General features: G+C 51.4%; 1 protein-coding gene across 1 annotated transcript; it reads right to left on the bottom strand.

The window, feature by feature from the left end:
• Positions 1-5,108: 5,108 nt before the first annotated feature.
• Positions 5,109-7,482, bottom strand: C2CD4D (C2 calcium dependent domain containing 4D). The gene is made up of 2 exons (XM_070785664.1): positions 7,373-7,482; positions 5,109-6,336 (listed from the first exon to the last, which is right to left on the bottom strand). Exon 2 carries the CDS (start codon positions 6,257-6,259, stop codon positions 5,219-5,221), a length of 1,041 nt encoding a protein of 346 aa, XP_070641765.1. The 5' UTR covers positions 6,260-6,336; positions 7,373-7,482; the 3' UTR covers positions 5,109-5,218.
• Between the last annotated feature and the right edge of the window lie 3,879 nt (positions 7,483-11,361).

The raw sequence follows: 11,361 nt of genomic DNA, 5'->3' as shown, positions 1-11,361 counted from the left end.
TTCCCTCTGCCAACCCCCCATGCCTGAGGCTCTTCTGTTTTCTGTGCTTCATCTCTCTCTTTTCTTTTCTTTAAGCCTCCTTTCCTTTCTGACTCTGGGTCTCTCAGGATCCTTCCTGATCTCCCAAGCATGGGCACAGAGCAGAGGCCATGCAGAGCGCCTGGCAATGGGCACTTGGCCCTGGCATGGTGCCAGGCAGCCCTGCCTGCCCCAGATACCACGGGTCTGGTTGCCTCTCTCAGCCCCGCCGCTTCGGGTCACTGTGTAAGGTGGGGGAGGAAGTGACTGGTGGTTGGGAAGACAGGGTCCTCCTAGACCTAAGCTAGTTACACACTTCCTGGACATTTCTACCCCTTCCTTGCCCTAAGCATGGATGTCTGGTGTTCTTTCTCCCTGGGGCAAGAAGGTAATTCACCCTTTTGGGAAGTCCCCTCGTGCCTACCCCTCCTCTCTTCTGCTCCAATCACAGCCCCCTTTCTGGAGGAATCCAGAATGCCTCTTCTTTCAGAGCAGGGCATTGGTTATTTCCTCCTCACATTTTTATGCAAGGAAGAGGCTGATTGGGATCAGAGAATCATTTCACCCGCCACGTGCCCAAGTTCCCTTATCAGGGGAATCTGAAAGTGAGGGGCAAGCAGCCTAGAGGGGGTGGAGGGTGGTGGTGGCGGCTTGGAACTGGGGAACAGTCACCAACTTCTCTTTCCCTTCTTCCCCACCCCTAAACCACAGAAACCACTTAAAGCTCAGGGCAGGCCTGCCCTCCTGGGGGGGCCTGGGGTGGAAAGGTGGAAAGTACGGGGACCTGGGCAGCCTGCATGCCACATACTACCTCAGCTCCATCCTTCGAGGCCCACCCCTCTGGCAAGCCTGACCCAGAGATTAGGAACACTTTCCTCTAGGTCCTCCCTAAGAGGTCCATGCCTGGGGAGAACTCAACGCACTGGAGTGACTCGGGAAGGGGGCCCAGGCCCCTCAACCATGAAAGAAAAGACATCCCACTTCTATAAACACCTCAGTCACCAGCTCTCCCCTTTCCTGTCACAAAGGCCACTGTAGGTGGAGGGACAGTAGAAATGTGGCCCTAGTTCCTGGCCCTGAACGTTCCATGTCCCCCTGCCTGTCAGTTAGCATTTGTGGTCATTTAGGCTTGGATGCAGCAAGGAGCGTTGAAAAGCAGGAGCTCTGATTTTTGGAGCCAAAAGACAGATAAGAATGCAGCCTACTATTATCAGGCCTCAATTACCACATCATTAAAAGGGGGACAATAGGTTCAGGATGGGGGACACAGGGACACCCATGGCTGATTCACGTCAATGTATGGCAAAACCACTACAATATTATAAAGTAATTAGCCTCCAATTAAAATAAATAAGTTAATTAAAAAAATAAAAGGAGGACAATAATATCAGTCCAGACTTGTGTCTGAACATACTTTGAGGCCAGAGCAGTCTGCACACTGGAGGGAGTCTTTGGATCTTAGTGGCCCCAGGGCATGCTTTTGTGGCTTTAGCTCGCCAGGAAGTTCCTCCTGAGACTCTGTGGTCCCCAGGGTGTGGGGAGGGGAAGGTTGCCGCTGTGGACGCTGAGTGAACTGCTCCTGACTGGAATGGACTTGAATTCTCACCTCTCAGCCACCTCTGAGCAGCAGTAGGAGGTGAGGAGGAAGCCACAGTCCTGAAATTTCCCTGCAGCCAGGGCTGCTCCTCAGGCAGGTTTACTTAACCTCTCCGATCTATCTGCTCGGTCAAATAGGAACAGAACCCACCTTTCTGAGTGGTTGCAATGATTAACTGGCATAATGAGTAAAATACAGGACCTACGGGTACAAAGTACTGTGGTTAAAAAGAAATGTTTCAGTCTCTCTCTCTCTTTCCATTCCTCCCTTCTTCTCTCTGTCTGACTTCCTTCCTTTGCCCCTTTCCTGCTTCAATTTTCTCTAAAACAGATTACCAAGTAACATTTTTACATTTTGCTTATTCATTTTGTAACTTGTCTGATTCCCATTTCTGTTTTTTTTTTCAGTGTTTATTTATTAATTGGAGTATGATTGCTTTCAATATTGAGTTGGTTTCTGCCATACATCAACATGAATCAGCCATAGGTATACATATGTCCCCTCTCTCTTGAACCTCCCTCCCACCCCTCTAGGTTGTCACAGAGCTCCAGGTTGAGCCCTCTGTGTCATATAGCAACTACCCATTAGCTAGCTATTTTACATGTGGTAATGTATATGTTTCAGTGCTACCCTCTCAATTCATCCAAGCCTCTCCTTTCCTTCCCTGTGTCCACAAGCTTGTCCTTTATGCTGTGTCTCTATTGTGCCTGCATGCTAAGTCACTTCAATTGCGTTAGACTCTTTGTCACGCTATGGACTGTAGCCCCCAAGGCTCCTCTGTCCAAGGGATTCTCTAGGGTTCTTTACCGCTAGCTCCACCTGCGAAGCCCTGAGTCTCGATTGCTGCCCTGCAAATAAGTCCATCGCTACCATTTTTCCAGATTCCATATATATGTGTTGATATCAATATTTATCTTTCTGTTTTGGACTGACTCCATTCTGTGTAACAGCTCCCGTTTCTGTTCTGATCACTGCTGTATCCAAAGCCCAGCACCTGCCATGTGTGTATGTGCTAAGTTGCTCAGTCGTGTCTGACTCTGTGCGACCCCATGGACTGCAGCACACCAGGCTTCCCTGTCCAACACCAACTCCCGGAGCCTACTCAAACTCATGTCCATTGTATCGGTGATGCCATCCAACCATCTCATCCTCTGTCGTCCCCTTCTCCTCCCATCACTTCATGGCAAATAGAAGGGAAACAATAGTAACAGTGACAGACTTTATTTTCTTGGGCTCCAAAATCACTGCAGATGGTGACTGCAACCATGAAATTAAAAGACACTTGCTCCTTGGAAGAAAAGCTATGACCAACCTAGACAGCATATTAAAAAGCAGAGACATTACTTTGCCAACAAAGGTCTAGTCAAAACTAAACTCTGGACTTTCCAGTAGTGAGAGTTGGATGTGAGAGTTGGATCATAAAGAAGGCTGATCACTGAAGAACTGATGTTTTTGAACTGTGGTGTTGGAGAAGACTCTTGAGAGTCCCTTGGACTGCAAGGAGATTAAATCAGTCAATCCTAAAGGAAATCCTGAATAGTCCTGAATATTCATTGGAAGGATTGATGCTGAGGCTGAAGTTCCAATACTTTGGCCACATGATGGGAAGAAATGACTCATTGGAAAAGACCCTGATGCTGGGAAAGATTGAAGGCAGGAGGAGAAGGGGAGAACAGAGGATAAGATGGTCAGATGGCATCACCAGCTCGATGGACATGAATTTGAGCAGGCTCCGGAGTTGGTGATGGACAGGGAAACCTGGCGTGCTGCAGTCCTTGGGGTCAAAAAGAGTTGGACACGACTGAGTGACTGAACTCAATGGACCAGATGCCATGATCTTCTTTTTTTGAATGTTGAGTTTTAAGCCAGCTTTATCACTCTCCTCTTTCACTTGCACCAAGAGGCTATTTTCTCTTATGGCTTTCTGCCATAAGATGGTGTCATCTGCAATGAATATTAAGGGTTGATTTCCTGTAGGATTGATTGGTTTGATCTTGCTGTCCAAGGGACTCTCAAAAGAGTCTTCTCCAGCACCACTATAGTGAGGTGACTGAGAGCTCAGACTCTAAGGCCAGACTGTGGTTTAAATCCTAGTTCTATCCCTCACTGGATTAGTAAAACTTGAGGTCACACTGGATAACAATATTAACAATAGTACTTAACTCTCATGGGAGTTGCTTACAAGTTGTTGGATAAGATTCCTTGCATGCTGCTGCTGCTGCTGCTAAGTTGCTTCAGTCGTGTCCGACTCTGTGCGATCCCGTAGACAGCAGCCCAGCAGGCACCTCTGTTCACAGGATTCTTCAGGCAAGAATACTGGAGTGGGTTGCCATTTCATGGCGATCATATTTTTTGTAGCTGTTAGTGCTTAATATTAGTTGATCAATGCTACCACCTGGTGGACATCTGGAGCAGGATTTTCCCTGGCCTGGGGGACTGGGGAGGGACCTAATCAGGGGAGGGAGAAAGAATGGAGGAGCATGGGGGCTGTGTGTGTGTGTGTGTGTGTGTGTAATGCTAGCATTATATATGCTGAGGTTTATATAGGTAACGAAGGCTTGGCCCTGGTTATGGGCACTTGGCAAAGTGAGAAATGGCCCAAGGGGGTGGGAAAAACAAGCTGGGTTGGCACGGTGTCTCCCTCCCTCCCTCTCCTCCTCCCTGTTTTCCTCTTCCAAGCCTGCCCCGAGCCAAGAGGAACCAGCTTCAGAGAAGGAGGGGTGAGAGAGAAGAAGGTCACTGCTGACGTCAGGGACATTCAGGTAGGAGGTAAATACACTGTGACCTACACGTATCCATCTTCCACATTCTGCCCCTACTCACCTGGGTAGCCTTTTCTGAGCATCCATGAGAATAGCTCTCACAGTCCGGTGGGACCCCCTCTGCCCCCAGGACCTCAATCCCTGTGACCTTATATCTTGGTCTTTCAGCACTCAAGTGCGGCTTTACTCCCCAGGGAGGCCTAGGTATGGCAGGAGCAGGCAGGAGAGAGGATCCCTAAAGGCATAGTTTGCTAGTCTGACATCCTCTGACTCACTCCCAAGACCCAGAAATTTCATCTCTCTCTTCAGATCAGATGTGGGTGTGAGTGGGGTGCTAGATGGGTGGGGAGTGTTGATTTCCCCTGTGCACCCCCCAGGAACCCCCAGGGGAAGGAGAGTTATGCGGGCTTCAGTCACAGAGCTTTTCAGTGATTGGAGGGCCCCCTGAAGGGATAGGGGCCTTGTTGAGCAGGGACTTCGGACCCACTCAGGTCAGACCTAGTGAACTAGTGTCTGAGTCAGGAACAGAGCTCAGGATTCTTTCCCTGTGTTTAACAAGCTCATCCAGCATTTCTGATGTCTGGTAATTGTGATACTCAAATTCAAGTTTGAGAGCCACTTCTTAAGGTCTGCTCCAAATCAGAAAACCTGAATGAACTTCCTCCATCCCTTGTAGGGCCAGGGCAGAGGGAGGAGGGCAGGCTGCAGATCTGACAGCGCAAAGTGCAAACAAGGGGAGACAGATATTTTATTTGCAAAAATAAATACATGCTGGGCAGATGGAAAGAATGGAGACTGTAGACCCGGTGGAGCCCTCCTGAGGAAGAGACAGTCTCTCAGGCTACAGGCTGAGATGGGCAGGCACCAGGGAAGCCCCGGGACCTAGCCCAGCACCCAAGGGCGGCAGCAGGGCAATCAGGGGCGTCTCACACTCCCCCAGCAGCACGTCCCTGCGGAATCCTGCGCCCCTGTCCAGCACCTTGGCCCTCAGACTGTGGGCGGCCAGGTCCGGCGGGCCGAGCCCATCGAAGAAGAAGTCCTCATTGAAGATGGGGTTGGTGCTGCATTTGACCACTCGGCTTCGCTGGCCCCGCGGCCGGGCGCGCGGCCGCAGCCTCAGCACCACGCAGCAGCCGCCGCCGCCGCTCCCGGGGCCGGCCCGCGACCGCGGCAGGCCCTCAGCGCTCACCAGGCGCAGCCGCAGCCGCCCGGGCCCGGCCGGGTACTCGGCGGAGAGCCGCAGCTGCCCTCCCCGGGGCTCGAGGTGCAGCACGCTCTCCTGGGTCGGCCGCAGTTGGCAGCACAAGAAGTCGAGGTGGAAGAGGGGCGGCGTGGGCGGTCCCGCGAGGCGCGAGGCGTGTGGGCTACTGCCCGCCGAGCTCGCCTGCACCCGGGACAGCGAGCGCGGCCGGGGCCGGTCAGGGCCTGGCCGCGGCGAGCCGAAGGGCGACGAATCCGGCGACGAGGCCGTGTCGCTGTCGGGGGCCTGGCAGAGGCGCAGGTCCGGGGCGGAGACGTGCAGCCGGGACGGCGCGGGGGGCAGCCCGCCGGCGGGGGTGGGCGGTGGCCAGTGGAACAGGGACTCGCGCCGGCGCGTGTGCGGGCTCTCGGGCAGGAAAGCCCAGCCTTCGCGGCCCGCCAGGTGTGGCAGCGAACAGGTCGCGGGGAGGCCGCGCCCGCCGCTGTGGGGCAGCGCGCCACCTGGGTCCCGGAGCCGCGGCGGGATAAAGAACTGTGGGATGCGATCCGGAGTGAGGACGTTGGGGCAGGGGTGAGCCAGCGGGCACGGGGTGCGGCGCTTAGGAAACAAACTGGAGGGCGCCCATCGGGCCCTGGGCTCCGCGGCCCCTGCCCTGTAGCCAGCTTTCTCCAAGAGCCACATGAGGCGGCGGCGGTGGTGGTGGAGTGCTGAAAGTCCGAATTCCACGAGGCCGAGAGGATCCGAGTCCAGCGTGGAGGCTTGGGCAAGGAAAGAAGGGGAGCCCAAGGTGAATGATGCTGCAAACGTACACCGGGTGAGCTGCTGCCGCTCCCTTCTTTGGGGGCCCAACCGGCGCACTAGGCCCTTTTTGAGCGGCAAAAACAAAGGGCGACAAAGTCTGGGGGTCCGGAGAGAAATGGAGTCCAGGGCTAGACAGTCAGGCCTCGGACATACGAGTACACAGAGTCCCCCACTGCTTTCACTGGTACTAAAGATGTACACCCACTTCAGAGTGAGAAGGCCTAACGCACCCACTGGAACCCTAGACTCCTATTAGAAGAATCGAGTTAACACCACGTTATCAAAAGGTCTGTAGTCTCAAACACTGACCCAGAGCTGAAACTCCCTCATATTCACTCTCCTCCTCAAGAGACACCGCGGCCCTAGGGGAGGGGGGGGGTGTTACCCGCTTCTCCCATGCCCATTCCGGAACACTGGGGCTCTCCTCCAGGGTCTGATCTGGCGCCGCTTGGGACTCCCTCCACTCCCCTCCCCACCCCCACCCCTTGGCTCCCGTTCCTTGCGGCTGCGCAAGTTTCTGCAGGTTGAGCCATCCTTCGTCCCTCGCCCCACTTGTATCCTCTTGCTCCTCCCTCGCCTTCCGGGGTCGTTCCAGGCCAGAAACAACCTGCCTGCACATCTGACTGCTGCCCCGAGAGCACCCGCGGCCTGCTCAAGAAGAGCACCTCTTGGGGGCACAGGATGCCACCCCCGACTTAAGCCCTGGCTGTCCGGCTCCCTACCTCCCAGTCCTACCGCATCCCGAGTCTGCAGCGGACCAAGTAGTTGGGCTGCCCCTCCCACTCTCCACTCCTTTTCTCCCTAGGAAACCGCTGAGCACAAAGACAGCATTGATTCTCCGTCACCTTCTGACCTGATTCCGGGAGGCCCTCCGCAGCGCGCTTACCGCCCGGCTCACCGCACTCCCAGGGAGCGCGATGTTCTGACTTTCTGTCTGAGAGTCTGAGCTCCAAAGCAATGGGCTCGGCCTGGCGCCCAGAGTTCAGGCCTCACCTGTGGGCCGCCTCTGGGTCCTGGCGTCGGACCAGGAGCCGTTCGAAGCCGGGAGGGGAACAACTTCCTCTCCAGCTTGCTCCCCCAGCCCAGTCCTGGGAGGAGCTGGCAGGGGCCTCCGTTGTCTACGTACGACCTCTTTTCCTGGATAAACACAGCTCTGTCTTTGAGTCCATCAGCCCGGCCTTCTTAACTCTTTCCTTCAGGTTTCTAGCAGCAAGCCAGCCCTGTGCCCTGGGGCCTTCTCTGCTGGGAGTTGGGGAGGGCTGCTGTGAAAAGGGAGACAGCCATTCGTTTGCAGTGGCCTCCATCCCTTAATGCTACCCGGGCACCACCCAACCCTCCTAGGTGAAACCTACAGCCCTGACCACACAAACGGTAACTTCTGCAAAGCCCTCCCTGCTGGAATCCTGTCTTGGCCCCCATTGTTTAGTTCTGGAAACATCCCAGTTGCTCCCAAACACAGTGACTGCAGTGACTGGTTCTTTGAATTACACTGGACCAGGGAAAAGTGACCAAGCTGGAAATATCTGGACATAGAGACACTGAGGACAGAGCTGTTTCCATCAGTGAGCAGAGGTCAGGCTTGTCAGATGTGTGTTAAACTGTAAACATAGTGTCTCCCCCTTCCTTCCTGTCCTTGAAGGCAGATTCTAGGAAACACAGGCCACCACTGGCAAGATGAGACCATCAGCTGTACTTCAGGAACACTCACCATCCTTCATTCCCGCCTTAGGACATTCATCTTCGAGGACCACTTCCCCTTCACCCTTCAGATCTGGAGGTCCTCAATGACATTCTCCCATTGAAATTAGGATGTTCTGTTGTCTGCTTTCATAGTGCCCCATACTTCTCCCTTATGGCCCTGTTCAGTTTCTTTTTTTGTGTGTGTGATTTATTTCTGTGACTGTTTAATATCCTCTTCCCTTAGTAGACTGTAAGCATCACAAAGACAGTGCTTAGAACAAGTCAGATGCTCAGTCAGAATTGTGAATGAATGAATGATATTAAGCAGGTGGCTCAGCCAGTAAAGAATCTGCCTGCGATGCGGGAGACCTGGGTTCCATCCCTGGGTCAGGAAGATTCTCTGGAGAAGGGAAAGGCTACCCACCCCAGTATTCTTGCCTGGAGAATTCCATGGACAGAGGAGCCTGGCGGGCTACAGTCCATGGGGTCTCAAAGAGTCAGTCACAACTGAGTGCCTAACATTTTCACTTCAAGCAGAATTGTATCTGAATTAGTTCATTTATCCCTTCATTGTGTTAAATGCTGGGGATACATAGAAGGGGGAAGCAGACAGACGATAAGGACAGCAACAAGGCAAATTGTGAAATTCGGGAAATGAACAAGATTATTATTTTGACATCTGATACTTAAGAGTCTTCAGGGAGCAAAAGTGTCCTTTATGGAGATGACTGGCAGCACCCAGACCCTTCAATCCAAAGGCTTCTGACTTAGCTCAGCCTTGGTGTCGTTTCTGGGGACAGTGGTCTGTGTGGAATGCTGCAGCCAAGAACTTGCAGCTGTGGCATCAGTCAGGCTGGGGATTTGAGCCCTGGGACTTAATGTATGACCTCTGGCATGTAACTTAATCTCTCAGGAGTTCTTCTTTCCCATCTGAAAAACGGAGAGAAAATATCTAAACTTCAGAGTTAGCATGAAGGTTAAGATCATACATAGAGGTTTTCCTGGTGGTCCAGTGGTTAAGAATCCACTGGCCAGTTCAGGGGACACGGGGTTCCATCCCTGGTCCGGGAAGAGCCCACAGTCTGAGGGGTAGCTAAGCCCATGTGCCACAATTACTGAACCCTTGTGTTGTAACTACTGAAGCCCATGCACTTAGAGCCTGTGCTCTGCAACAGGAGAAGCCACTGCCATGAGAAGCCCACGCAGTGCAACTAGTAGCCCGCATTTACTGCAACTAGAGAAAGTTCATGCATAGCAATGAAGACCCAGGGAATTAAACAGAAATTAAAAAAAAAAACAAAAACAAACAAACAAAAAAAACCCTAAAACTAAAAGAGTGAAAAAGATCATACTTGGGTATCAGTTAGACTGACTTCTGCTACAAGCACATGAAAACAGAAACCCCAATTCAATCTTACTTGACAATAAGGACATTTTTGTCTTCTGTGATAAGTTCAGAGGAAGGGTAGGATTCAGGGAAGTTTGATTCTTTAGTTTCATTCATCCATCCATCCATAGTTATTGACTACCTACCACATGCCAGGCACTGTGTACTAGACTCTGAGGATATAGCAGAGAACAGAGAAATCTTCTGGCCAAATGGAATTTATACTTTTGTGGGAGAAGAAAAACCATAGACAAAAATGAATCAGTAAAAAATACAGCTTGTCAGATGAAAATCAGTGTCGGGGAGAAAATTAAAGTAGGGGAGGATCATAGAGGGTGTCAGGAGAGCATACAATTTTAAATAGTGGGGTCAAGGATGGCCATCTTGAGAATGTAACATTTCAGTAATGATATGAAGGAAGGAGAAAGGAAAGCATTCTAAGCAGAAGGAATTGAAATGCAAAGTCCCTGCAGCAGAAGCATGCCTGGAGTGTTTAAGGGGGCAGAGTCCAGTGTAGCTGGAACAGAATGAATGATGGGAAGATGACCTTAGAGAGATAGTAAGGTCAGAATCTTATGGGGCTTGAAGCCACTGTAACAGTTTTAGCTTTTCCTTGTGGTGAGCTAAGGAGTGATACCACTTGACTTATGCATTAAAAAGGTTGCTCTAGCAGCTGTGTTGAGAGTAGAATGAGAGGGATAAGGGCATAAGTAGGGAAAACAGATAAAAGAATATTGAAATAATCTTTGCACAAGATGATTGGGGCGTGGATCAGCATTGTAGTAGTCAGTTTCTGGCTACATTCTGAAGATAGAATCAACAGGATTTCATGATGGATCCATCCTTATCTAAAGAGAATTATCCAAGGTTTTTGGCTCTAACAGTTGGAAGAATGGAGTTGCCATTTGCTGAGGGGGAAAATATGAGGAGCTCAATTTTAGATCTGAAGCTGAAGCTCCAATACTGTGGCCACCTGATGTGAAGGGCTGACTCATTAGAAAAGACCCTGGTTCTGGGAAAGATTGAAGGCAGGAGGAGAAGGGATGATAGAGGACGAGATGGTTGGATGGGATTACTGACTCACTGGACATGAGCATGAGCAAGCTCTGGGAGATGGTGAAGGACAGGGGAGCCTGGTGTGCTGCAGTCCATGGGGATGCAAAGAGTCAAACACAACCGAGCGACTGAGCAACAATTTTAGATCAGTTAAACTTGAGCTGTCTGTTAGACATCTAAATGGAGATACTGACTAGAGGGATGGAATTGGGTGGGAGGTAGGAGGGAGGTTCAAGAGGGAGGGGACATATGTATGTTGCTGCTGCTGCTAAGTTGCTTCAGTCGTGTCCGACTCCGTGTGACCCCATAGATGGCAGCCCACCAGGCTCCCCTGTCCCTGGGATTCTCCAGGCAAGAACACTGGAGTGGGTTGCCATTTCCTTCTCCAATGCATGAAAGTGAAAAGTGAAAGTGAAGTCGCTCAGTCGTGTCCGACCCTCAGCGACCCCATGGACTGTAGCCTTCCAGGCTCCTTCGTCCGTGGGATTTTCTAGGCAAGAGTACTGGAGTGGGGTGCCATTGCCTTCTCCAGGACATATGTATAGCTATGGCTGATTCATGTTGATGTATGGCAGAAAACAACACAATATTATAAAGCAATTATCCTTCAGTTAAGAATAAATAATTAAAAAAATGGAGATGTTGAGTAAGCAGGTAGATGTGTGAATCCAGAGCTTAAGGAGAGGCCCAGACTGGAAGTATAAATGTGGGCACCGAGAGAAATGTAAATGGAATTTAAAGTCAGAAGACTTGATAAACTGTAGGTAGAAAAGAAAAGCCATCCAACAACTGAGTCCCAGATGCCCCAGCAGAGTGGGAGAGGAGGAGGATGGTAAAGAATCTGCCTGCAGTGCAGGAG

Source organism: Bos indicus, chromosome 3 (assembly GCF_029378745.1).
Source record: "Bos indicus isolate NIAB-ARS_2022 breed Sahiwal x Tharparkar chromosome 3, NIAB-ARS_B.indTharparkar_mat_pri_1.0, whole genome shotgun sequence".
NCBI lineage: Eukaryota > Metazoa > Chordata > Mammalia > Artiodactyla > Bovidae > Bos > Bos indicus.
The sequence above is the reverse complement of the archived record's forward strand: the minus strand, read 5'-3'. Positions and strand labels throughout refer to the sequence as shown.

Bases quoted from the DNA above. Each gene is read 5' to 3' on its own strand.
- C2CD4D (XM_070785664.1), bottom strand. From the start codon at position 6,259: ATGTGGCTCTTGGAGAAAGCTGGCTACAGGGCAGGGGCCGCGGAGCCC.